This window comes from Equus caballus, chromosome 23 (assembly GCF_041296265.1).
Source record: "Equus caballus isolate H_3958 breed thoroughbred chromosome 23, TB-T2T, whole genome shotgun sequence".
Lineage (NCBI taxonomy): Eukaryota > Metazoa > Chordata > Mammalia > Perissodactyla > Equidae > Equus > Equus caballus.
In genome coordinates, this window is record NC_091706.1 from 53996068 (window position 1) to 54023591 (window position 27524).

Below are 27524 nucleotides of genomic sequence, written 5' to 3' on the forward strand. Positions count from 1 at the left end.
GGTCGGAGAGTTTCACCTATCTCCACCTCCTCCCCGAGGGAAGTCCGTGGGCCTTCCGATGTATAGCAGTGTGGGTCTCTCCGATGTCCTGAGATGCTATATAGATATCCTTTGTCAAGCAATGAATGTCCAATTAGTTGTAGATTCGAAGGGGGAGAGACAAAGAAGTCTGCTCACGCTGCCATCTTGGATCTTCTCTCCCGTGGTTGATACTATGAACTCACCTCCCTGACACCCTCCATTCCTTGATGTCCTATCTATTAGTCAGTAGGGGCCTATCATGGAGAACTGTATACCCTTGCAGATTGGTACCATTTCAAATTCATGATGCTAATCTGACACAATATCACAATCATGCCAAACCCATATGCAACCCCCATCTCCTACTTTGTTGGGAAAATTAGGCCATCAAGTGTGGTCTCCTATAGATTCACAACACCTGCTCTTAAATTTATCTGGAGCCCCATTCTTACTTCCTTTCTTGCAGACCCACGTCTTCATCCTCTGATACAGGACAATGCTCCTGTGAGTACGTCCAATCCCATCCCCCTAAGATTCTCTGGGATCCTGCCCCCTTAGCCATCCCTCTCTATTAGTATCTTCCATTTTTTCTTCGGTGTGAACTTCTTCCCCTCTGCTGACAAACAAATTCAAAACTCTCCCATCATTAAAAGGAAGGGAAGAAAACAACTATTGATTTCCTATCCTCTTCTTATCATGTCCAAAGGTCTCCTCCTTTTTCATCCAAACTTCATGAAGGAGGTGTCTCTTGTCTCTTTTCCTCACCTCCAGACTGTTCCTCATGCTCTTCAATCTGGCCAGAGCTTCTGGTCTTGGTGGAGAAATCAATGTGAGTTTTTCTTTCCAGTTCAAATTATAAAGTATAGTTGACTACTTTTGTAGAATTAGGATTTAAAATTGGATTTTAGAAGGAAAGTATTTATATATGTATCCATCTATTTAATGTGTTTTCAATTTAGAATGTAGATCAAGTCAAAACACTAACATGTGAATGGCCAATACACATATAAGAATAAGCTCAAATATAGGAATAGTCAGACAAATGCACATTAACCACAAAATGGATTTTATATTTATAAATGTAATACTTATTATTGGTGAGTGTGTAGGAAATTGATGATTTCATTTTCTTCCCCGGCAGTGCAAGATGGCGGAAGCTTCCTATAATTTGTCTCAATACAAAATGCCCATTCCTTTTGATTCCCTATCTCCACTTGGATTTATTTGTCACAGAAAGCCTAATTAATTGCACCTTTCTAAATTTGTTATGCTTGTCTTATAGGTCAGGAAGTGATTACTATTTACAATAAAATTTTAAGAAAACAAGGAAAAAAAAGAGAAATGCTTCAATCTCCCATCATTGGAGTAAAGTAGCACTGTAACGTGTCACAAGCAAAGAAAAGATTATTTAAATCTAATTTTCACTATATATTTATTGCAGGGTACTTTTTAAAGCGAATTAGAAGCTAACTTCTTCAAAAAATATTTACAGTCAAATTTAGGTGGCGATTCCTTATAAGGACCTTTAATAAGAGTGGAGTGTCCGAGAATAAAATATAACTTGGCATCTGTAATTCTGGTTGAGGACAGAACCACTTGCTTTGAAGTGAGAACAGCAGGGTTGGTTGTGACCATGTATTTTGAATGTGGCTCCGGATAGTCGGAGATTCCCCGACTGTTTGTTTTATTGCAAGGCCATCACGTCCTACTCCTTTAGTTTTATCCCTCTTTCCTTCCAGTCTAAGTCCATTTGACCCTAGAAATAGCTAGGAATAGCTTTCATTTCAAGTCATCTTGTCTCTTATTCAGTGTTCACTTCAAATTGTATCTATCCTTTCATTTCTGAGGACCCTACTGAAGAAGACTTGAGTGTTGGAGAACTCAGATTGTACATAAGTCTAGGCTGGCGGCAAGGAATGAGGTTTGTTATTGAAAGGCAGCCAGATGAGAAGATGGGAGTTAGAACTCAGGAAAAGAGTAGGGATTTTATTTGGGGTTTAGGTAGGGGAGGGACAGCATGTGCTGGGGATTTAGGTAGGGAGAGGAAGCATGCTGCCTTGCTGGTTGGCGCCTTCCCACCAGCCTGCGTGTAGCCTTGAAGACTGAATTTCTTTTCCCTTGACTGTCTGGACTTTTCTCTTTAGTTTTCGTCTTCAGCCTGCATTTGGCCTAGTGAGGCCGGATCTTGATGTTTGGACCTTGACTTCCTGGGAAAGACAGCTCACTCACATAGTAAGGAGGGACAGAAAACGTGGTTAGTTTTAAACAACAGTTGATTACGTTGAATATGCCCAGACGCCGCTAGCAAAGCTCATCTCAAAGTTTGTGCTCTGGGGAAGATTTTTTAACTTTTTCCTTCTCATTTCACTTCCACAGCCATGCTCCCACCCCCAGAGTAATCTGCAACATTTCTGCATCTCAGAACATCACTCTCACCCATTCTGTTCAGGAGAGCTTAATCCATCAAAGGAGGGTAAATTGGATTATCCCAGTAGGGAAAGGATGGGCATTTTGAGAGTAAGGGATTATCCCAGTGGAGGGCTGGTGGTGGTGTTGGGGTGTGTGTCTGCGTGTGTGTCTGCGTGTGTGTGTGTGTGTGTGTGTGTTTGGGGGGCAGGGGGCTGGGCCGAGATGGTGGTGACCACCCAGTGTTGAATGATGAAGACGTGAGTCTGGATTCTGAACCTAGGCGTATGGGCCCTTGTCCGAGGTGGGTGGGGTTAAAGATAGCCCGGGTGGGAGTGAGGCAGCGTCTCATCCCCTTTAAAACTCTCCCCTCAAGTTGAAGATCAATAAGCCATAGTTCGTAAATCAGAAAGTTTATCCGACATATGTAACCCCGTGTATTTCCTTTTTGTCATCCCTGAGTCTCGGGTCAACCCCATTCCTGCTCTGTCCTCCAGGAATTGAGGCAAAGGAGCAAACCCCTGGTCGGGTCGGGTCACCTGGGTAGGAAGAGCAAACCGCGCCCCGCCCCGGGTTGACAGCTAGGAGGAAACCTTTGGGAACAGCCAGTTCCTTACTCTGGACGAATCTCCCACCAATGAGAACTTTTGCAACGTAGACACGCCTAATTTTACAGACAAGACGCTCTATGGTTCTTGTAAAAGTTAAACAGCTGATTAAAGTGCAAAGGACAGAGTCTGGGACAACACAAGTGCTTAATAAACCGTCTCCGTTATTATTATTATCATGAACCCGTTAGTTATAAGCGGGGGTGCGAAAAAGACAAGGCAGAGCCAGAAAGCTCTGCACAAGGGGCGGGACGTGAGAACCTCGAATTTAGGAGGGGGGTGGCGGGGGCGATGCCACACTAGCAGCCAATCCAGCTGTCCCCGGGAGGAAGAGGAGGAGCCAAGGCCCTCCCGGGGCTCGGCTCTGCTCGGTCCAGGAGTGCGCCCTTGACACCGCTGCACTTCTCCGGCTCGCGCAGCCGCCACCGCAGCCTGCTCTCCGCGCCTGACGAGGCCACCGCACCCTCCTCGCGCAGACATGGCCTCAGTGGCCACCACCACGGCCGTGAAGGTGAGATTAGCGGTGCCAGTGGCGGCGGGTCCACCCTGCCCTGTGCTCTCTCGTTCCTACCCCGGGGGACCGCGCCTCTGGGCCATGCGCCCTGCCTGTTCGCCCCCGCCGCGGCGGGGAGGGTCTGGTGCACGGCATCCCGGGCCTGGTCGCCCAGGGGCAGGGAGCGAAGGGACAGGGAACGCTTGCAGAGTCGCACAGCTGCATCTGCACCAGGCAGGGCGTGGGCTAGCCCTTTGGAGAGGGACAGTGCGGGGGCTGCGCCCGGCCCCCAACCCTTCCCAGGCGCCATTCCTTTCCGGGGAGATGCGCCTGGCCGGGGCTAGCGCGCGTGCCAGGTGAGGGAGAATCTGCAGTTGGTGAGACCCTCTTCCTGAGCGCTGCCAGATTTACGCTTCCGCTCGGACTAGGCTCCCTGCCCGGCAGCTCACGTGGGAGAAATGCGTGCTTGCTGTTTTGCAAGCTTCTGGCTTTTTTTTTTCCTTCCTGTTCCAGAAAATATACTTCCAGAAAGTAGCCCTTCTCTGTTCTGAGGTTTTCCCCTGCAGCGCAATGCTTTAGGGATTCTGAGATTTGCTTACAGCACCGAAGTGGAGGACAGTCCAGGGCCGCTCCGTGTTTGGAGGACTCTGGCTTTAAACTGCTTTGCTTGCAACCTGGGAAGTTAGAGGTCAGTTTTCTTGTGCCCTCGGACCTCAGAGGTCTGCGTACAAGGGATCACCTTGCGGTAGGAGCTTGGACCAGAGGAGGGCGTGAGTCCCGAAGGGAGCCGCGAGCTTCCCTGGGGCTTTTAAACACGTCTCTCCTGGTTGCTGCCTGGGAGGGAGTGAAGAGTTACAGAGCCTAGGGAAGAATTGGTGATCAATCTTCAGATCTCTTCTAGGCTGTTTGTGATTGGTTAAGAACCCACTTAACTTGTTTGACTTGAGAAATTCTTGGCGGATGGGATAGGAAGGTCCACCGCCTTCTCGGGAATCTCTTGTGATTCCCCGCTTTGTGCTCAGTTCTCCTGGGAGGAGGCAAATCGCTGGGGTCAGCGTGTAATCAGCCAGAGGGATTCGTTTATTAGGTCCTTGCAGCTCTTAATGAGACACTTATGATGGGGAAAAGGGGAGGGCAGCGTCGCAGTCACACACATGTATGAAACTCCATTTTGAAAAGGATCTTGCATTCAACAGATATTGGTAGAACGCCCCTCCCTCACCAGTCACTGAGAACAAGGCAGAAAGCGTTTTTATGAAGCTCCTGTGCAAAGTGAGCGAGGTCCGTAGGTGCCCATCTGTAAGTGGGGGTTTTACCGCAGGGTTTCCTGGGACGTTTAGACTTGTGTTGTCTGCCCAGCACGTGGTTGAAACTTATTAAATGGTAGTGCTTCTAAGTGGGGGAGCTGAGAGTAATTTTGAATATCTTTTCTCCAACAATTGAATGGTCATGATAGGTCTCATGAGCCCCCAGCCTTCAGTGGGCAAGCAGGAAACTCTGACCTACCCTTACAGGAATGTACTTCAAGTGAGATTGAAAACAGAGAGGGATGCTATTTATAAGTGTCGTTTTAATCTAGTTCCTCATTCTCCCTGCACCCAGGGGCCCTGTGATATTGGGTTGGTGCACTAAGTGCAGAGTGGACGCTGTGGTCGAGCCCCGAGGTGATTATTGAAGGAGGCAGATATTTGGTCCTGGCGAGCAGCTCACTATAAAGTTGAGGTCCACATAGTACCAGGCCTGCCCGCTACTTTCTGTCTCTGAGGATGGGAAGGTGACCACTTTGCTGTTGAGAATCCATGATGCCAACTGCAGTCCCCCGACTGCTGAGCCAACATCCCATGTAGAAAACACGAGGAGCCAGTGTCCAGAGCAAAGCAGGCTTATAGAAGCCATATCCTATCCGCAGATTGTGGAATGTAGAACTGGAACGTTCCTTAAGACCATATAGCCACACAAACCCCTTTTTGTGGACATAAAGCTGAGGCGCAGAAAGGTCAACTGAGGTGTCCAGACTTACACAGTTGGCCCTAGATAGTGACAGAATTGGGCCTAGAACCTGGCGTTCCACCAGCTGGATGTTCTGAGGCATTTCTGAAATGAGACTTGTGGTCTCTATTCTCTGTTTCGTTGTGGAGTAAGGAGATCCTGCAGCCTTAAGGCAGAGGGAGTGTGGAGTGAGGGCGTAAAGCAGGCTGCCTCCCTGTGCCCATGGGGCGCTCTCCCGTGGTGGTGAGAACAGCCGTTTTCTGGGTGGACCTCAGGGAGGTGTCATCCTTATCAGCCATGGGCGGGTGGTGTGCTTCACTTTGTGGAGGGCTGAACCTGTCTTTGGCGTCTAGACAGGGCATTCTGAGGGTTCCTTCAATGGGCTATGTCCCCGCCAGGCAGCTGCCCAGCTTTTGCTCTGGAGGATTAAAAACAAATTCGATGTAATCCTGGTTGCTGTGGCAAGGAGGGCATATGGTCCCCTCATCGGTGGATCGGGGGTTCTCAACAAATATTATTAAGGAGGAGGAGCAAGTCGTGGAGTCTAGACTGTGGAGAACAGGCGTTGTAAGCTCTTTTTTTGGCTGGCTGTCTGTGGCCAGCAAAGGCCTTCAGAATGAAAGGCCTTGAGTGACCCTCCGAACCTGGGGGACAACCCACAGGCCACAACTGGAAACCAGATGACCAGTGAGCCTTTATTTTTTGCCTAGGGACACCATGTCCTGAGCATTGCAGGACGGATGGCGCATCTCGGCCCCTCTGCACGAAATGCCAGTAGCACTACCCCCAGTCATCATGTTGGGGCAGAAATGTCCCCTGGGTTTCCAGGAAACCCCAGGAGAGCCGATTCACACTCGGGTGAGGGCCGTGGACTAAATCCCCAAGACAGACATGGCCCGGTGAGGAGACGTCGGAGCAGCCAGGTTTGTGTCCTGACCAGCAGAGAAAAATGAGGAGAAAAAGGGCCTTTTATTGTTGCTTTGAGGAAGTGCATTTTGATTTGGTTACGTTTTGCTGGAGGTGGGAGTGTGTACAGAAACAGTGACAGGTAATAATGCATTATGTCATTTGATGTTCACAATTCTCTGAATTAAGGAAAAATCTTCCCCTTCTAGGTGCAGATGAGGAAACAGGTGATAGAAACTTTTGTGCGCAATGGACTCCAGGTCCTTCACTGGGATTATGATCGTGGCATCCTAGTCTGTGCCTCAGAAGCATGTACAGCGGTGGTTCTCCAAGCCCACCTGGGAATTTGTTAGAATGCAGATTCTCGGGCCCCACCCCAGTCCTGCTGAATCAGAAATTCTGGGGGGCGGGGCCCAGGGTCTGGGTTTTAAAAAGAGCCTCAGTGGAGTCAGATGCCCATGGGAGCGTGACCCCCGCTGACCAGGGAGCTTTGAAAAGGCTGGGCGTCTGCATTTTCCCCCAGCTCCTCAGGGGAGCCCTAGTATCCTAGTTGCCTGTGGCTGCTGTAACAGTTACCACGGACTGGATGGCTTGAAACAGCGCAATGTCTCTCTTGCAGTTCTGGAGGGCGGGCTTCCAGGATGAGTCCTACGGGGCTACACTTGGGTGTCAGCAGGGCAGGTCCTCTTGGAAGGCCTAACGGGGCATTCATTTCCCTGCCTTTTCCAGCTTCTAGAGGTCACCCGCATCCCTTGGTTCACAGTGCGCATCACATCGCCTTACATCCCTCTGCTTCCAACATCGCATCACCTTCTTCCTCATTTGACCTTTTTTTTTAATTTAAAAAATTTTTTTTTTTTTTTTTTTTGAGGAAGACCAGCCCTGAGCTAACATCTGTGTTCCTCTTCCTCTACTATATAAATATGTGGGACGCCTGCCACAGCCTGGCTTGCTGAGCAGAGCCATGTCCGCACCTGGGTCTGAACTGGCGAACCCCGGCCGCCTAAGCGGAACGTGCGCACGTAACTGCTGTGCCACCGGGCTGGCCCCCTCATTTGACCTTCTTATAAGGACTCTGGAGATTACATTTAGGGCCCGTACAGATAATCCTGGATAATCTCCCCATCTGTAGATCCTTAATCACATAGGTAACATTCATAGGCTCTGGGATTAGGATGCAGATAAGATCTCTTTCAGCGGCAGTTATTCAGCCTATTCAACCCATACCCTCCATCTGTCGCCACTGGTACCTGGACCCAGGGGATCTCACATACCTCACCTGGTTTCAGGAACCACTCACCAACACTTTGGGGCATGGACACACTACCTTAAGGAGCCCAGCACTCAGTGACGGCATTCACAAAACCCCACACCCCTGAGCCGTGGAGACTAGCTCTTGCCAGGGAGATGGCTGCCTCTGGGCGCCTCGAGCTCACGAGGAGGCAAGGGAGCCAGAGCTCGAGCTGGCAGCACTCCCTGATCTCAGCATCTCAGTCCTTCGGCTCTGGTTGCCACTGACAAGTCTGGCAAGCACACAGACAAAAGGCCTTCTTCTTGGACCGACCTGGTTTGGAGGCCTCCCAGGGCCTTGCAAAATCCCGGAAGCCCAGCTGTATGGGGACAGAGTGGCCCAATATCCAGTTTGAGAGGTCTGTTCAAAACCTGCAATGTGGTCCACGAAGATAACTGGGGCTCCATCTCTGACATGACTCCCCCTCTGTAAGCCACCCAGGTAGGTGATGCTTACGGGCTGAATTGCTTCCCCCAAATCCATATGTTGAAGTCCTAACCCCCAATACCTCAGAGTGAGACCATATCTGGAGATAGGGTTTTTGAGGAGGTAATTAAAGTTAAATGAGGTCATGAGGGGGTCCCTAATCGAAAATGACTAGTGTCCTTATAAAGGGAGATTAGGACACAGACACACAAAGAGCGAAGACCATGTGAAGACGCGGGAAGAAGACAGCCACCTGGAAGGCAAGGAGAGAGGCCTCAGGGGAAACCAACCCTACTGACACCTTGATCTTAGATTTCCAGCCTCCAGAACTAGGAGGATAAATTTCTGCTGCTTAAGCTACCCAAGCTGTGGTCCTTTATGGCAGCCCAGCAAACTAATACAGTAATGCTATGCAGTCGTGCGCCACGTAACAACGTTTCAGTCAACCACAGACCACATATACCATGGTGGTCCCCTAAGGTTAGCACCATACGGCCTAGGTGTGTAGTAGGTTGTGCCGTCTAGGTTTGTGTACGTGCACACTATGACGTTCACACAACAAAACACCTAACGACGCATTTCTCACAATTCATCCCCATCATTAAGTGACACATGACTGTGTTTTGGTCAGAGATAACTGAGGGCTCAGAACATTGGTGTTTTTTATTTAACCAATCTCCTCTTGCAAAAGCAAGATATTATTCTAACAGGTAGACACTCTCTGGAAGATACAGTTCGCCTCCTGAAATGTCTAACTATTTTGAGGAGGGTTTTCCTCAGTGCTCACTGTATTCTGTAGAGCTCTCCTTCGCTTGTGGAACAGCAGTAGGATTCTTCCTGGTCCCCTCCTGGTTCTGCCGCTGGATTCTAGAATCCCCCAGGACGCTGTCAATACCAAAGCCCGGGGCCCAGACTCGAGAGTCTTATTAATTTCTTCAAGCTCCTCAGGTGGTTCCAATGTGCAGCCACAATTGAGCACCACCACTCTAGGGCTCAGATCATAAATTTCTAAAATCTGGGCTAGTCAAGAGGTTAGTATGAGCCCTTTGGCACTGCGGGAAGTACGCATTCCGGCCAGGTAAGCCAGCATTTAGATAAAATGCTTTCAGGTCTCAGAGGGGAAGTCAGACCCTCTCCTTTTTTTATGGAGATTGACTGGGTGCTCTGTCATGGAAAGTGTGGGATGAACCACTAATTGTTAAAATTTGCCAGTGACCTTGATTGACCGGAGGTCCCTGTTTCAGAACTTTATCGTGTGCAGTGAAGAAGTCCTGGCTGGGCAGAATTGGCCCAGAAATTCCATCTCGGTCCTCGAACACACTTCCTAGGCCTCCTAGGATTGCCTGGACTGAGGGCTGATGCTGCTGGCCCAGGAGGCCTGGTAAGGTCTTGTCATTGCTGCCTGAGTGTGGCTGACGTCACCGATGGAGACCCCTCTCCCCTCCAGGTTCACTTAGACGCCCAGAGTCATCGTTTCTGTGCTTGCTCTGTGACCTTGGTCCAGAACTTGACCTCTCTGAGCATCAGTTTCCTCAGTACATGGAGACAGTGAAACTTTTCTCATAGGGTCTGACGTTATAAAGGACTCCAGGGGGTGTTGGGAGCTGGTCCGTCATCGTGGGTGAGTGTGAAAGAGCTGGGTTCCTCTTCCAGCTTTGCTCCTTATGATTTGCTCTTGGAGAAGTGTCTTGATTTGTATGCGTTCCTTCTCTGTAAAATGGGTGTAATACTCCAGGGCCTATCTTATAGGGCGGTTGAGAAGATCAGAGGAGGTGAGGCCGCTGAGGTGGTTAGCACAGTGCCTGTGACGTGTGGGTGCTGAGACCCAGTTCCTTTATTACCACGGCAGGGCCTGAGTTGACTGTTGAATTTGGAGGCTCAGGGGTGGACAGAATTAGGCCATCCGTGCTTGGGAGTTTCGTCCTAGTCGTACTCTGCTATGGGCCAGCAGGTGGCGGCATTGCCACATCTTGGCACTGCTGGCCTCCCTCTGCAGCAGGAAAATGGTTAGAGGTCCCTGGTGAGGCAGTACTCAGTCGCTACACTTGTCCTGTATCCCTTGCTAGATACGGTTTTCCATAAACAAGCAGAGCCGGTTGGGTGACCGGATGTGCCCACCTGCAGATAATTCCAGAGCCGGAGACCCCACCCTGGCCTTTCTGGCGAGCAGGAGCAGCTCTTCTTTTCGTGGCCAGCACTCCATGTTCCTCGCTGAGGGCTGAGTACCAGCTTCTAATGCAGTCCTCGTGCAGCCAGCGTGGTGTGGACTGAAGCTTGGGGCCGTGAGGGTGGGCTCGACGGCCTGAACTTCGGCAGGACCCCTGGTCAGCGTTTCTCACCCGCGGCTGCGATGCTTCCTGAACGGAGAGGGTGGTTTCAGAAGACGGTGTGGGCTGTGATTCGTGTGTACAAGTCCGAGAGTTAGTGCTGAATCCGGAATGGGGGGGCCACGGCCCAGGGAGCATTCAGAATCAACCAAGTCAAAGTGGAAATAAGTAAACACAACAAAAAACCAGAAGTTTCCATGAGCAGCAGAATCCCAGATAATTAGAGTCCGCAGTTCGGTTCTGTGTTCTGGGCGATGCCATGGGCTGGACCGTGCATTAGGCCCCCCGTGATCTGTGGTGCTTCAGAGAATGTGAAATGGAGGATGAAACGGAGAAGGCAGCCAGAGGAAGGGTTAGGATTGCACAAAACAGTGTGATTAAAAAAAAAATCTACTGAATTGGCGTGATTTAAATGTACTGACTTAAGTGACCACTTTTGTTGATTTGAAAACTGATATTGGTTAGTCTTTACCTATGGTGTTACGTTGTAACGAGGCAGGAGAGAAATGGGTTGGCTGGAACGCGGAACCTGCTGTGGTTCCAACAATGCACCACAAGGTGGCACCAACTTCACAAACTGTTTTAGCCGCTTAAGGAAGTTGTGGGGACACGAAGTTCTCAACCCCGTAACCTGCAGTTCTTCTGTGAAATCTTACTAACGTGCCCTTATTTTCCTGTTCCGTTGATTTTTCTTTTTCAGGAAACAGGGCCAGAGAGGTAACCATTTTCCCATGTATTAATCTAAATCAACTTGTGGAACCTCTTCTGAAAATTACTTCATTCAGTTGTTCAGCGTGTTCTTAACTCTGGAATTTTCTCTCAAGGAGCTACTTTTTCTATTTAGTAGAAATTTTATTCAAGTGACAACAGATTTAAAGCTATTCATTGACAAAAGGAAATGCTCAGTTCCCTTTCCGTTAGATTTCCAGTACAGTGTTCTCTCTACAGCCTGTTTAAATCTAAACAGGACAATTTAATTACTGTTTCTCCTCTAGGAATTATCAGCCCAGGGAAACCTTCCTAGTTTCAGTTATTTCATTTTTAGTTAACGGTTCAGTTAATGTTTAGTTATTTGTGTAATTGTTCTTGTTTGTGTTTCTTAGTCATCAAATTGGATTACTCTAGAGGGTGGTGCCGAGTTTCTTTAACTCCAGTTAATCCCTGAAGACAAGAACTGTTAAATTAATCTCTGGAAAATGCACTTCAACACTTGAACTTAAAAAAATTTAGAACTCCCTTTGAATTACTTATTTGTATTTACATATGTTTATGAAAGACTTTTGGATTTCATGAATATACATGAGGCTAACATTTCCTGCTATTCCAGACTCATCTATCTGCCATCCCCTACAGCTCTGTGATTTTAGTGGCATAAGAAAGAAAAATCTCTGTTTCTTTATCAAATGGGGTAATGAGAAGCAATTATTACCAAATGGCTATACTGAGTATTTTCTATCCCAGCAGTCTTTTCAACATTCTTTATTCCATAGCCCATTTAGGAGAGAAAATAAAATTGATTAGATAGTCCTTTCTACAATTACATTTATTTACTTTTAGGTTTGGTTTTCTAACTTAAGCTAGTTAAAGTGCCTTTCTTCGTTAATTTGTTATTCAGATAGTCAGCAATAAATGTGATGAGTCCAGTAGACCCATGCTTTGGTTATTACTATAATATAGAAGGCTTTCAAATGTTTGTTGAATGAATGATTGTTTTTCAGTAATGTTCAGATTTTTTAAAAAATAGGGCATAGCAAGAAAGGGAACAGTTGAGTGTGAATAATTGAATTTATTTAAAATAATGATTTTGTTTCTAGTGAAAAGTCATCAAATATGGTATCTTTTTCTTGTCTCTCTTAGATTGGAATCATCGGTGGAACAGGTCTGGATGATTCAGAAATCTTAGAAGGAAGAACTGAAAAATATGTGGATACTCCGTTTGGCAAGGTTAATCTCCAATTAGTGGAGACATACTAGCTTTTTCCTTTCTCCTTGCTGGCTTGATTTTTAAGTTTAAAAATTAAAAAACAATTTTAAATTTTTTTAATTGCTTTTGTGTTGGCAGCCCAGAGCTGCCTCCCCTAGGCTGAGAGGGGCAAGCAGTACCGGCACTGGGTCCCACCAGCTGAGACAGTGGCCCTGAGGATGCCTGGGGCATACGGTAGAGAACATGGCTTTTGAACATGTGCACTGACTTCTCAACTTCTGTCCCTGGAAGCCAGATGCTCATGCAGACACAGCAACGGTACTTTTCAGGTCTCTGCATCCAAATCAGCTTCTAATTTGGGGCCCATATGGCACACCACACTAATTTAGCAGATAGACTGATTACAGATGGGAGGAAATGTCATTGCCAAGTGGCCTTTCCTTAGGAAGCCCTGCCCAAAGTGGGGTTTCTCGGGGATCCACCACATGATTGCATAACTGAACTGGAAATAAAACTCCTCCTTTCTGTTAAAAGGAGGCTGTTTGTTTTTCCAGCCCACATGTCACCCAGCCAGGGCGCGGGAGTCTCCCTCCTCCTGATTGCATAGTGCTCCTTCCAGACATGGCAGCTCCTCTCATCCTCCCATGAGGATCCTGCGTCTGGCAGTCCCAACTAAACTCTCTCCTTTTCGGCCAAGTCCTTAGATGGACCTCACGTCCTCCAAGCCCTGCGGTCGGCTCGGCTCACTTCTTCCCCTCACGTTGTCTTCACCTCCTCGGTTCTCAGGACCTTTCCCTCCATGACCTCAGCTCACCGCATGGCCATCTTAGACCCGGGTAACATGGCACACACTTCCAGTGCTGAGTTCCTAAATTCCATGACAAGGGCCTCCTGTCCTTCCCACGTTTCACTCTCACACCTGTTCTTGAACCTGCCAGATACCCTTGACACGTGTGTAGTTGACGATCGTATCATCAGAGTGCCCCGTGGTGTTTGCTACAAAGAGCTCTTACTAAAGGGGACCTCCCCACGCACCAGGGTGGCCATTCGTCCGGTGACTCTCTGTGCTCAGAGAGGGCTCAGTGAGGACTGATGGGGTGATCAAGTTGATCCTCAAATCCAGACTCTACTTCTTTAAAGTGTATCTTCAGACTCCAAGTTTCCATGAATCCTGTTGTGGTGGAACAGTTGAAATGGCAGCTTTTTAATCATTCATATGTATGTTTTCAACTCACTGAGCTGTAACCATTTTTCATTATGTGCAGCCTTCTGATGCCTTAATTTTGGGGAAGATAAAGAACGTTGATTGTGTCCTCCTTGCAAGGTAACGTATTTCAAAGCATTTTGAATGTTACTAAAGGAGAATTTAAGTTAAGTTCTAGAAGGAGTAGTGATGCAGGTATGAGATTTTATGCGTTGCTGGAGCCAGAGCATCTTAGTCACCGTGATTGACCACTTAGGGTTTGGGGAAGTTTTATTGACTTTTGAGATCAAGACCCACCCCCTCGCCCCCCAACCTGGGTTGAGAAAGTGGTTAGAATAATCCAGTGAGTGATAAGATGAGTCTGACTGCAATCGAAGCTCTGGTTTCAGTTCTAGCTACAGGAAGAAATGTTTTCTTCTGTTTCTCTTTCCTTCTTCTTTTTCCAATTAACAAGATAGAAGCAAAACTGCTTCATTCATGACCCCTTGTGTGGCAATAGTTCTAAGTTTTCAGAGAGTGGCTTTCTGGTCCCTGAAATGGATTCTCTGGTGTCCACACCCTTGTTTTCTTGACAAGGCTAGTGCTGTTCCATATTATAGAGGAGGCAAATTATTCTTATCACACAGTTAGAAATTAATCAGACTACATCTTTTAGCTTTCTATTGCTGCATAACAAAGTACCACAAATTTAGCAGCTTAAAATAGCACACATTATCACACAGTTTCTAGGCAAACAGGAGTGTGAGCACAGCTTAGCTAGGTCTTCTGTTCAGGGTCACACAAGGTCATTCAAGGGCTTGTTCTCAACTGGAGCTCCAGCTTCTCCTTCGATGGCAGAATTCAATTCCTTGGGGTTGTAGGACTGAGGCCTTCAGCTCCCAGAGGTGGTCCACATTCCCTGCCATGCGGCTCTCTCTGTGGGCAGTTCACATGACAACAGCTTGCTTCTCCAAGACCAGCAAGAAGTCTCTAGTGTGTGCTGGCCAGGTGGAGCCTGACTATGGGAGGACTCCCATCGCATTTGCTGTATTCTGTTTGTTGGAAGCGAGTCTTGGGTCCCCTGCAGTCGAGAAGGAAGAAGTTTTTCAGACCATGAGAATGGGGACCATCCTAGGGTCTCTCTTCCACACTGCATTTTTGAAACAGAAATGGCTTCACTGATACTGCAAGTCAAAGGACACCATGAACAAAACTACAAGACAACCCACCAACTAGGAGAAAATATTTGCAAATCATCTATCTGACAAGGAATTGATTTTCAAAATATATAAAGAACTCATACAACTCAACAACATAAAAACAAACAACCCGATAAAAAATGGCCAGAGGCTATGAACAGACATTATTCCAAAGAAAAGCCAGAGAAGGCCAACAAGCACATGAAAAGATGTTCAGCATCACTAATTATTAGGGAAATGCAAATCAAAACTACGAGGAGGTTTCACCTTACACCCGTCAGAATGGCTATAATTGACAAGAAGTAACAAATGTTGGAGAGGTTGTGGAGAGAACGGAACACTTACACACTGCTAGTGGGAATGCAGACTGTTGCAGCGACTATGGGAAACAGTATGGAGATTTCTCAAAAAATTAAAAATGGAAATACCATGTGATCCAGCCATCCCACTACTGGATATTTATCCAGAGAACACGAAATCAACAATTCAGAGAGATTCATGCACTGCCATGTTCATTGCAGCATTATTCACAATAGCCAAGATGTGGAAACAACCCAAGTCCCCGCCAACTGATGAATGGATAAAGATGTAGTGTATATATACAATGGAATACTACTCGGCCATAAAAAAGACAAAATCATGCCATTTGTGACCACATGGATGGACCTTGAGGGTATTATGCTAAGCAAAATAAGCGAGACAGAGAAAGACAAAGACCATATGATTTCACTCATGTGGAAGATAAACACATGGAAAAAGAGAATAGATTAGTGCTTACCAGAGGGGAAGGGAGTGGGAGGAGAGAGAAAGGGATAAAGGGGCTGATATGTATAGTGATGGATAAAAATTGGGCTATTGTTGGTGAGCACAATGCAGTCTATCCAGAAACTGATATATAATCATGTACACCTGAAGTTTACACAGTGTTAGAGGCCAGGATGACCTCAAGAAAAACAAAAAGCTCAGCTGAATGCCGTAAAAGTGAATTTTAGTTTCAGATGGTCACATGGAGTCGGTTTCAGGCAGCCTTCTTTGTTGGTCTGTGGTCATTGCTGGAGAGTCACTTTAATTTTTTCCAGGCTCTATGAGGAAACAGTTGGTGGGGTGGCCCTGGCCCCATGAGGAGAGTGTGATACTCCTGCCGACTGGACGGAAGCGTGTTGCCCCGTGAACTGTTTGAGCCTTTAACGCAGTGGTTCTTTTGATCCTTGAATGTTTTCAAAATCTAATCTGAGTTTTGGAGCCTAGACTTAGAAAAATACATGTGCTTTCTGGACGTTCCTGGGCCTCCAGCTTTTGAGAGGACATCTGTGAACTTGGGGTAAAACCCTGATCGTTACACTTGTCTGAAATTATGTACAAATTATGTTAATGTTTTTAATAATTCTGTTGTCAGTGACCAGAAAAAACATTAAAGTTTCTTTTAAAACACATCCACGGGATGATACAAGGGGTATTTAATAATGACCCTGTGGTGCAGGTATTTTTATAATGCGTTTTACAGATGAAAAAAAAATTGAGCCAAGAGAGCTGAGTGGCTTTGATGAGGTCACACGGCTAGTAGGTGGCAGAGCTGGGGTTTGAACCCAGGCACTGTTACTCCAAAGCCCACGTTTTTAATCATCATTGTACACAGTGAGATTTTTGTGTGTTCAGTTACTTCCTTGAAAGCCTGTCTCAGTGTTATCACATGTGAAGGACGCTGGGCTCTTGACACGTGGCCTTTCTGTGCTAGAACAGCATGTGTGATATTTGTAGTTTGTGAAGCAGCCAAGAATAATTTTAACTCTCCATGTGAAATACTGCTTGTGAGTAACCATCTGACACGTGTGAATTTTAGAAATAATCTTAGAAATTGGGTTCCCTTTACTGGCTGTTTACTGATGCTCTGGGTGTACGTGTGCATGTTTAAGTGCTCAAAGAATTGCCACCAAACACATTTGTTTGTCCAGAAAATTGAGCTACACATGGCAGGTCCTGTTTGAGGTACCAGCAAGGAGACAGACAGGGGCTTCGCCCTCTCGGGGCTGATTCTAGTGGGAAAGACGGACACTGAAAAGGAAAAGTTTCAGTTGCTGATGGATGCTAGAAAGAAAAACAAGGTCATGGGATAGTGGTGTGACTTAGACGCAGTGGTCATGGAAAGCGCTTCTCTGAGGAGGTGACACTGGAGCTGTGACGTGAGGAGGCCTGAGCAGGAATGAGCGCGGATGAGCAGCGAGAAGCCAGTGAGCTGAGTTGGGACAGGAAGGGATAAAGACTGGCCGAGGTGGCGTTAGTAGACTGGTGCCCACATGGCGTGAGGGCCGTGGGTGTAGGATGTTTGGATTTTATTTGAAGTGTGACAGGAATTGTTGGTGGTTTCATTGGCTTTTCCGAAGCTGCCGTTACAAAGGAGCACAGGCTGGGTGGAAAGAAGTTGTTTCCTCACAGTTCTGGAGGCCGGAAGCCCACGACGAAGGTGTCAGCAGCCTGCATCCTTCTGAGGGCTGGAGCGAAGATGTGTTCCGGGCCTGTCCCTTTGGCTCGCAGATGGCCATCTTCTCCCTGTGTCTCCACGTGTCCTTCCCTCTGTGTGTGTCCAGATTTCCTCTTCTACTGAAGACACCATTGGTGTTGGGGTGGGGCCCACCCTAATAAGCTCATTTTAACTTAATTACCTCTTTCAAGACCCCGTCTCTGAATGCAGTCACATTCTGATGCACCGGGGTTCAGGACTTCACCGTAGCAGTTTGGGGGGACACAGTTCAGCCCATAACAGTGGTCACGCGTGAGGTGATCGGCTTTTCGACAAAACCTTCTAATGTCATCATAAACAACTGGGGACTCTAATGTTTTAAATGAATCATTAACTTAGTTAGGTGATCAGACAGAAAGGAATGGAGAGATTCAGCTGGAAACTTGAGTTTCTGTTTCTGTTTTGCATCTTTCTTCACTGGCACGTCTTGCTCTGTTTCCTGGCTCGTGTGAGGCCAGATGCCCCAGATTCTGGGGTGTTTGGTGCCCCCCAGGACAGACACAGCACATCTTCCTGGAGAGTGAATTCTGATTAAGTTATTACCTACTCTTGACAGGAAAATAAATCCGTAAAATGTACAGCTGGCGTGCGCCTAAGACCGAGTAGTTTCTACTCACAGTGGGCTAGTCATTGCCCGACCTTCTCATTCTTCCTCTGCCAGTGCAAGTGCTTTGGCTGAAGGGCCGGAAGGCACTGCTGTAGGTTAGTTTTCTTCTCTAACCGTGTTAAAATGCCCTCTCACTCCCTACCATATTTACTGTCCCTCCCACAGGCACGGGAGGCAGCATAGCATCATGCCCTCAGAAGTCAACTACCGGGCGAACATCTGGGCTCTGAAGGAGGAGGGCTGCACACACGTCATCGTCACCACCGCCTGCGGTTCCTTGAGGGAGGAGATTCGGCCCGGAGACATCGTCATTATCGACCAGTTCATCGACAGGTGAGCAGTCATCTGAGAGGCTTGAGGCTCCTGGAAGAGCATCCCCAGCTCCGATGGGCGATGTGTGGGCACCTGGGGGAGGGGGCAGACCCAGAGATCTGCTTTAAGCTTCTTATTGTGGGGGTTTTTAACATACACAGAATAAAATAAGAATCAAGAAGCATCCTTGATTGTTGTCTGATGAAATGAAACTCTGGTTGAACCATATGAAGTTGCCCATTCTGTATGTCAAGAAATAGTTGAATATCAGCAGTTTCAGGTGGTCCAACCTAATAAATAATGGGGTATACCAAAAGCATCACAACCCCTCACCTATCATTTTCCGATTATTTGTTAGCCCTTGACACTATATACATGTTATCCACCTTCCCCTCTAGAATATAAGCCACGTGGAGGCAAAGACTTTCTCTGTCCTGATCGCCACTTTGACCCTAACACCCGTGCCAGAGCCTCTGGTTACTCAGTCATTATTTTTTGAGTGATTGAATGAATATGATCATTCCAAAGGAGAGACAGCTTGGAGTTCTTGAAAATCTCTCTGGCTGTCAAAGTGCGAGCGTTTGGAGGTAGTGACTTAAGAAAATGGTTGCTATATGGTTGTTTAATAAAGCAGAGTCCAGAACTCCACATTCAGAATGATCCGGATTTATAAAGTATTATAGATGATGCTGGAAAGAAAATCTGATTGGGTCCTAAGCCTGGGATTAATTCGTTACTTATGTGGTATAACTATACACTGTTGCATTTCCTGGATCTTTCTCACGTGTAGTAAATGAAGACAGTTCACGCGCTGGCGCTTTCAAGAAAGCAGTGGAGGCAGAAAGATGTTGACTAGAAGGACCACGGGTGTTGCCCTCAGATCGGAATTCATTCTGTCTTGGCACTTCGTAGCTGTGTGACCTTCAAATCCTGAGGCTTCTGTTTTCTTTCATGTGCTGTGTGGATAAGCTGCCTCCTTTGTCTTGCGTGGGGAGTTCAGTGTCTCTAGCAAGTGCCTTTCTGGGATCTAGCGTATGTTACCTGCCTGATAAATGGGTGCCGTTGTTGTGAGTATGGACATGTTGGGCAGAGGGGTCCAGAGGTTAACATCATTTGGTAACAACAGAAGAAAAGATCTGTAAAAGGAGGATCCCTAAGGGAATACCATTTAGAATGTAATCTCAAATTTTCTGTTGGTTACATATTGCAATGATAACATTTTGGATGTATTAGGTTAGATGAGATATTAAAGCTAGTTTTACTTGGTTCTCATGCTTTTTTATGTGGGCCGCTAGAAAATTTAAAATTACGTACGTGTCTCATGTCCTATTGCCATTGGACAGCGTCTTCTAAATGAGACTGCCACTGGTTGAGCCGCGTGTTTTGCAGTTAACCAGGCTTGGGCATGTACGTGATTCACCGTGAGTATGTTGAATGGCTCAGGCGAGAGGAGAATCAGCTTTTGGCCTTTGAGCAGTGCCCAACATGCAGTGTACTGATGGTGCATTTTTGAACAAAGTGCGCCTCGGTGTGTGGAAGTGGGCGCCGGGTCCCTGCACTTGGTGCCCTCACCAGGCCCGGGATGCTGAGCTCCGGAGGCTGTGCAGTTTGTAGCCTGAGGACCCAGCCATCCCCACGGCTGCAGCGTGTCTGATAGAATTGCAGTGGTCTGCCAAGCCGCCCAGGGGGTTACGGCCACGGGGCAGGGGCACTGGATCAGGAAGTTTTGTCCTGGGTCTGTTTGGCCTCGGGCAAGTCCCTTGACCTGTGTGGGCCTCGGTCCCCTCTTCAGAATGAGGGGTTGAACTGCAGTGTATCTCTGCCCCCTCTTCTCTGCACTACTCCTGGATTCTTCTCCAGCCACGGATCTAGAAACACACATCTGCCTGTCACTGTAACTGCCAGCATCATCTTAGGAGAAATTCCTTGTCCGAAAGTGGTCTTCAAATGCTAGAGGGATTGTTCTAATCTCTCTGCCAGAAATCTTTGATAAAGAATCGGAATGAAATATGGCTCTTATTATTTAATAGATGGCAGAACTAAAACCTGTCGCTTTCTCCACCCTCGGTGCCCAGCACAAGGGAAAGGACACCAACTGGGTATGTGAGCCATGCTGAGCATGCCTTAGAGGTCGTTAAGATTCAGAGTGACAAGGGCTCTGATTTTTATGATTGTTTTAAAAAACATTAGATTTCTACTCTAAAAATGAAGTATACCCTTGAAGGAGTCTGACAGGCTGGAAAGGTCTCTTACGAGAATGAGATCATTCTCTTCTGAAAATCATTTTTTTCTTTCATGCCACTTTCTGTCCTGTGAAAAGTTGAAAGCCGGGCCGAGGACAGGGGGATCCTGGGTGTGACTGACCTGGAGAGAGCGGGACAGCAGACAGGTGGGGAGGGCGCGGTTCCAGGTACTTGTGGGTGTGTGCAGTCAGTCCTGGCATCTGTTTCTCAGATGTGCAAGGAAATGCCTTGGTTTATATTTAAAGTGAAAATAACCTTCTTTCATTTATGATTAGAGCAGCTGTGGAAAGCAAAATGGATCTTGATCTAGAATTTGAACACCAAAAGCATGTGCCGCTTTTGTCACTGTCCCCTTCTCATTGCACAGTGACAGGTTTCTTGACTTCCCTCGCCCTGGGTCCTGGGCTCCATGTGCGGTGTTGTTCATAAACCAGAAATTAAAAATACAATTCCTATCAAGAACGTGCTGGAGGATCGTCCACAGTGAGTTTCTTCAGTGCCGTACACCTCCTGCTGTACTGGGTTTAATTAATCCATTTCTTCTACCTTGGTGGACGTCCCCATTGTCAGAGCCACAAGGCATTTGGCAACTGATGTTGAAATGTGGTTAAGAATGGGACTTGTTCTACTTCTTGACAGTCATTCTACTAGGGTCCATGTGAGCTTGGGAAAGAATTTGTCTGCCCTTTCGTCTGTCCTATTGTTGTGGGCTATTTATACTTGAAAAGGATCTCATAAGGGACACACTGCAAGATTCATAACTTGGGGTTTCTTCTCCCGTGGTACACACCCTTGTGTGTGCAGGGTACACCTGGCACTCACAGTGTCACCTGTGGGGAAGTGAAGCAAGATGGTGAGTGGGGGAGAAAGAAAGACCTCATAAGGGAGTCAAAGTCGATTTCCCTCCCCAGCCTTAGCTTTGCCACGTGAAACGGAGCCAGCATTCTGAAAGCTCAGCTGCTCTCAGATCCAGTAAGGCCTTTTAGGTTGTTATTCTCTTGGGTTGTATACCTGCTTCCATCTCGTGCCTTCTGATCTTCCATGCCTGACTATTTGCCGCCGTCCAGGGAGCAGCTGGGAGAGCCGCCTGTCTCCTTATGTGCTGGGTGGTTGCTGTTACCTCCTCTCCCAGTGGTGACTCTTCTTTCTACAAAGGGCTCTGAGGAAGCACATCCCTGCCTGTGGCATGGTGAGGGCCCCGGGGAAGCCTCACCCAATTCTGAGGCAAGACTTGGGAAAGTTAGAAGCAGGACATTGCAGTCACTTGGCTTCTGTTTTGTTTTTGCTTTTCAGCCTTGCAGCTGGAAGGTGTGACCGTCTCTCACATCAGATACCCACCCCATTCTTAGAGCCTGACCTTAGTGATGCAGTGCACAGTGGAGCGTACAAGTGATTTCTGATGAGAATTTTGCAGCGGGAGCAAGACGCCTGTTTCCCCACCAGCTGCTTTTTCACAGCATGAGGCACATTGTTGTCTACTCCTGTTTTCCTTCCTTGCACACACCCTGCATTGTTGAACCCAGTTACTGTCAGATACTTGTAGGGAGTCATTTGTCTGTGTGAGAGGACTGACTGTATGGCATTTCTTTCACCCCAAACCACTAACTGTCCATGTCGTGGAAGGCACACATGGGCAGGGGATTCCAGCCATTTCCACACGTGACCTTTCTCCTCTTCAACATCATTCCTGATGATTATCATTGAAAGGTATTCAATTCACCATATTTATCATGCATGTATTGAAAGGAACAACTAGATCTGTGACCTGTTTGGGAAGACGCCCACATTATATTAAGTTAAAAAAAATGATGTGGGGGCCGGCCCAGTGGCGTAGTGGTTAAGTTCGCATGCTCCGCTGTGGTGGCCCCAGGTTTGGATCCCGGATGTGGACCTACACACCACTCATCACGCCATGCTGTGGTGGCATCCCACATCTGAAACAGGGGAAGATTAGCAGAGATGTTAGCTCAGCAATAATCTTCCTCAAGCAAAAAGAGGAAGATTTGCAACAGATGGTAGCTCAGGGCCAAGCTTCCTTACCAAGAGAAAAATAGTAGGGACTAGTAAGAGCTCTCAAACTGCTTCTGTCACTATCAGAAATATCTCAAGGTGAGGCTAGCTAACATCATCTGTAAGGACAAGAATAAGATTCTTACTTTTTAATAATTCCCTTTATCAGGAATTTTTTGTAGATAAAGGTTTTGTGTTATTTTTACAATGAGAAAAATATGACCAAAAAATTAAGATAAAGAAAGCAGGTGTAGATCCTAATGCCAAGCGTTTTCTGCAAAATGCTGTTGACACGTTGGCCGGTTGTGCCTGAGGCCCGGGTTAGGTTCTGCTTGAGGAATGCAGCGGAGGAAGCCCCAGCTTGGAAGTGAGGACGTCCACAATGGCTTCCTGTCTCTGCCCCCAAATTCCTTTGTCGCTTAGTCTCTCATCTGCTAAATGAGGGATTGGATTGATTCCTAAGATTTCTGATCTCTACCCTCTTGAGAGAAGTAGTTTCTCACCTGAACTCCCACATTTGACTTATAAGATGGAGATGTTATCACATCAAAGCCTATTGGAATGTAGCGGCTTGAGGTTTCTGCGGCCCTGTTTCATATTTAAACATGGGTGTAAACGGGGATGTTGCTAATACTTGACTCATTGAAGGGTGAAAGCGAGCCGGAGCCTGGAGTACGTGGCACTTGGTTGGTCAGTTTTACAAAAAGAGAAAAGCCTGTTTATCCAGGCTGGAACAGTCATTCCAATGTTCTTAACCCCATTGGAACTGCTTTGGGGTTAACTTAGCATTTCCCTTAGGATACATGTGACAGAGGCCAGCCCCACGGCCAAGTAATTAAATTCGTGCGCTTTGATTCCGTGGCCCAGGGTTTCCCCCATTCGGATCCTGGGCGCAGACCTAGCACTGCTCATCGAGCCATGCTGAGGCAGCGTCCCAATGGCAGAGCCAGAAAGCCCTACAACTATAATGTACAACCATGTCCTGGGGGGCTTTGGGGAGAAGAAGATGAAGAAAAGAAAAGGAAGATTGGCAACAGATGTTAGCTCAGGTGCCAGTCTTTAATGAAAAAAAAAAAAAAAGACACGTAAGCCCAAGGGTTGGGAAGCACAGGGACTGGATTTTCATTCCTGCAGAGCACGGAGGACTTTTTCCTGTGTTACTCATGAGTTTAAGTTTAGAACAATGTAATGGATGTAGAAAGTGGCCTATTCTGAAAACTTCGGGTGAGAAATTGCTGGGTGACTTGGCACTGGGTTAATTATAGCCTCTCTTTTGTGGGTTTGAAAATATTTTATCAAAGAAACTGAACTAAGAGACTATAGAACGAAGTATGGCAGGGAGAGGAACAAGCTAAACAGGGCAGCAAAGAGACAGATTCCCAAATGTGGAGCAGGGCAAACAGCTGCTTTCTTCAATGGGTCAAAGGCATGAAAAAGAAGACAGGGTGGAGGGGAGGAATTACTCTCAATTTAGAGACATGACCTGAAATTGTCAATGCAACTGTTAGAAAAAGACATTTTTGAGGCCATCAGGAAAATTTGCATATGGCCTTAGTATTATGTGATGCTGAGGAATTGATGTTATTTCTATCAGATGTGATAATGACATTTCAGTGGAAAATAATCCACATATTTTGGTGGATCTGAGGTAGGGATAAAATGACGATGTTTGGTTTTGCAACCCTGGAAAATCTAACAGATGAAGCAAGTTTGACAAACTTTTGGAAATTGCTGAGTCTAGGTGATGGGTATATATGGCGTTCACTGTACAAGCCTCTACATCTGCGATGATTGAAAGTTTCCTATTGACTTCTGAAGTGCGTCACCTGCCCTCCTGAGCCCGCAGATGATTTGTCCCTACAGTCCAGTGTGGTTATCGTGTCACAGCCGCCAGACCACAGACATTTTAATTCCCGTTGGAAAGCATGTAGCCATCGACCCAGAGCCAGACAAGCTGAATACCATCTCGGAGCTGCTTTTCTTACTGTTGTCTTCAACTTGTTCAGAGCTGTTGATTCTGGAGTGAGGACCGACAGCTTGGCCTGGATGCAGTTGATTCACCAGCCCCCAGAGGATGGGAGATGGCTTTAAGAAAACCCAAAAACCTTTCACTTTGCTTTGTAGGACCACCAAGAGACCTCAGACCTTCTATGACGGAAGCTCCCCCTGTGCCAGAGGAGTGTGCCATATTCCAGCGGCTGACCCGTTCTGCCCCAAAACGAGAGAGGTGCGTAGACTTTGTGGAAGGTGCACCACAATAAATCATAAGGACTTGGGGTGGCATCTAGAGTTAGATGAATTGGCTCAGCATGTGGTCTCTTTTCCCCCTCAAATTTGTTTCTCATGCAAGGTTTAATGAAGAGCTGTTTCCCTTTGCTAATAATGCCTCTGCTACTATCAATCATTTGTAAGCTAACTCCCTCAAAGTTGCAACCTGCTTTTTTTATAAGTTTAGATTTTCCTGTCAGGATACTTTCTAAATAATTTGTTATATGATAGCATATTAGTCAAGAGTATCCAGTCTGGAATTAGATTACTTGGGGTCAAATCTCTCCTCTTCAGCGTAATAGCTGTGTGTCATTGGATAAGTTACTTAATGCCTCTGAGCTTAAGTTTCCTCATTTGTAAAATGAGGGTGATGATAACATGTACCTTATAGGACTGAGAGAGAAAAGAGTTAATACTTACAAAATACTTGGAACAGTTTCTGTCAGTTATGAGATAGCCAATGACTGCTTACTTCTTTTATAAATTAAATTACTATTGATAATCTGTAAATTGTCAGATTGGCATCATTTGCTTTGAGCTGAGTTCGGCCATTACTGTCCATCCTCCCCTCCGGGATTATAGTAAAAGCTCAGACAGAGGGGCGGCCCTACAAAGGCCAGTGGTGGTGGAAGGGGCGGAAGCGCAGCCTCAGCTCTCAGAGGATGAAAATGGTACCACGACTCAGCGTCCGTCACTCGGTCCACAATGGTGCTTGTCTGATAATCCCAGATTATCAGTCAGGTGGGACCCAACAGATCAGAAATATTGTCAGAGGAAAACTGCCTGGTCAAATCTGCTTTATAAATTAGCTTAGAGAATATAAATACCTAAACATGTTCTTCATTCAGATAATCTTATCACCTGCCTATGGAAAGTAGGTTTAGTTTAGCTTTTCTGTTTAGCCTGCGTAATCCTGTGCCACTGGTTTCCTTCTAGTTCACAGCAGGGCACCTCACTCTGGTCTCCAACAAAAATCTGGAATCCAAAGCCGGGGGTTGTGGGGCCGTTTCAGGTAGACCACTGTGTGTACCTTCTCTAACTTCTGTGAAAGTAAATGTTTTACTTGTTTAAAAAAAAAGGCAGGTTCAGTTTGTGTGAATGTATGTATTTAGATGTATGTGTTTCTGGGTGGTTATCAGCAGAACGCATCAGGATGTGCTGCTGGCCTTCCCTCTGAAACACTGATCTGTCCACGTAATAAATCTGCTCTCCAGGGGAAATCAGATGGATATAAAATTCTCGTCCATTTCAAAATGGGGGCAGCTTGGTAAGAAATGGACTAGGGAGAGAAAATGCATGTTAGTATGAGATCTGAGATCTGGTCTCAGGCAGAAAATAGTGATCTGTGTCACTAGGAGTAGAGGTGGCGGAGGGAGTGCTCGTGCTGTATGCTGAGCCTATGTAAATGTGAATTCCAGTAGTACAGTTTGACCTCCCTTGAGACCGAATGAATTCAGCTATTATTAGTCTAGCCAAGCCAAGGACCCCCATGTAAAAACTAAAGAGTGCTGGGGAAGGAGGTTTAAGAAAATATGAAAAGTAAGCCTCTAGAATATTCCTTTATTCTTCTGTACTCTAAAAGAGATTTTTAAATATTATCCAAAAATTTGAAGAGTAAATGGTGCAACCCTTGGTAATTATCACTTTCACTGTCACCGTTCATGTGATCCTTCATGTACTCATGAGGAAGGACTGTCAGTTGAATTGTCAGGTGGCAAGCAAGATGCACAGCGGTTGTACCGTACCTACCATTTGTGTTAAATATGTGTATATATAAAGAGATTAATATGGACATATTTGCATGTAAATACGTCTTTCTGGGAAGTTGACCAAAAAACTGGTAACAGTGGTTTCCCTTGGAGAGGTGAACGGGGTTGCCAGGACACAGGTGAAAGAAATACTTGTCACAGAATAATATCCTTTTGTACTGTTTATGTTGAGCTGTGTGCAAGTGTTACGTATTCCCAGAGCAGTGTCACTTCTAGTCACTTTAGGAGAGCATCTGAAACAAAGTCTGAAAATTCTGGTACATTAAGTATATTTAGCCTGGTGATATAATATTGCTAATATGCATTTGTGATGATGGCAATACATTCAAAAGTTCCATTATGATTACTCAAGACATGGAAGTGAAAGCATCTTAGCCTCAGACCCAGAGACGTCTCAGCCTGTGGTTTGTATTTCTGGTCCCTTGGGATGGCATTAGCGGTTCTCATGGGGGTGCAAGGTACTGGTTCAGGTGGCACCGCCCCAGGGTCTGTCTGTGGCTGGTCCACATCCACAGCCTCCACCTGCTCCTCCTCCCCATCATAGTACCCACCTCCCAGGGTGATGGGCGGACTTAGGTGCCGCAGGCCAGTGGCACGCGGTAGTTGGGATCTTCCCTCACACATCTCTGGAAGCACTCGGAAGTGTGGCCGAGACATGCAGCTTGGTTATTCGGGATTTTTAAAGACATCTAGTGTCTTTAAAACATTCGGGGCTGAGCTGGTTGTATCTTAATTTTGAAAAAGAAAATGGCGGGGGTCAGGGAAGGAAGGAGTGGTTTAGGCCCTTGAATGCATGACCTGTGCTCTTTGGGGAGAAGTTGCGACTAAGCATAATCTTATTTTCAGCATCTGTAGGATAAATCAGCCTGATGTAGCATCAGCTGTTCATTGTCTGTGACTTGTCATGGTTCTAAATTTGGAGTTGCCAAGACGCTTGTTAAAATTCTTTCTCCCAATGCCATGGCACAGTATGAGTTATTTTTAAGGAGCTAGGTTAATTCGCTTATGTGGTTCAGACATGTGC

General features: G+C 46.6%; 1 protein-coding gene across 6 annotated transcripts in view; it reads left to right on the forward strand.

Annotated features, from left to right (window-relative positions):
- The first annotated feature begins 3101 nt into the window (after positions 1–3101).
- LOC100065392 (S-methyl-5'-thioadenosine phosphorylase) overlaps positions 3102–27524 on the forward strand; it is a 31998-nt gene continuing 7575 nt past the window's right edge. For 3 of the 6 annotated variants that reach the window (XR_011431466.1, XR_011431467.1, XM_005605034.4), the window contains exons 1-6: positions 3142–3546; positions 6228–6440; positions 12325–12411; positions 13657–13715; positions 18064–18231; positions 24588–24690. Coding sequence is in view for 3 of the 6 variants with exons in the window: in XM_005605034.4 (XP_005605091.1) it covers positions 3514–3546; positions 6228–6440; positions 12325–12411; positions 13657–13715; positions 18064–18231; positions 24588–24690 (663 nt within the window). In the remaining 3 variants the exon portion in view is untranslated. Of the gene's footprint in view, positions 3547–4078; positions 4217–6227; positions 6441–12324; positions 12412–13656; positions 13716–18063; positions 18232–24587; positions 24691–27524 lie in introns of those variants that run through there. The other 3 variants (XR_011431469.1, XM_001495991.5, XM_070248540.1) reach the window with 2 other exon arrangements.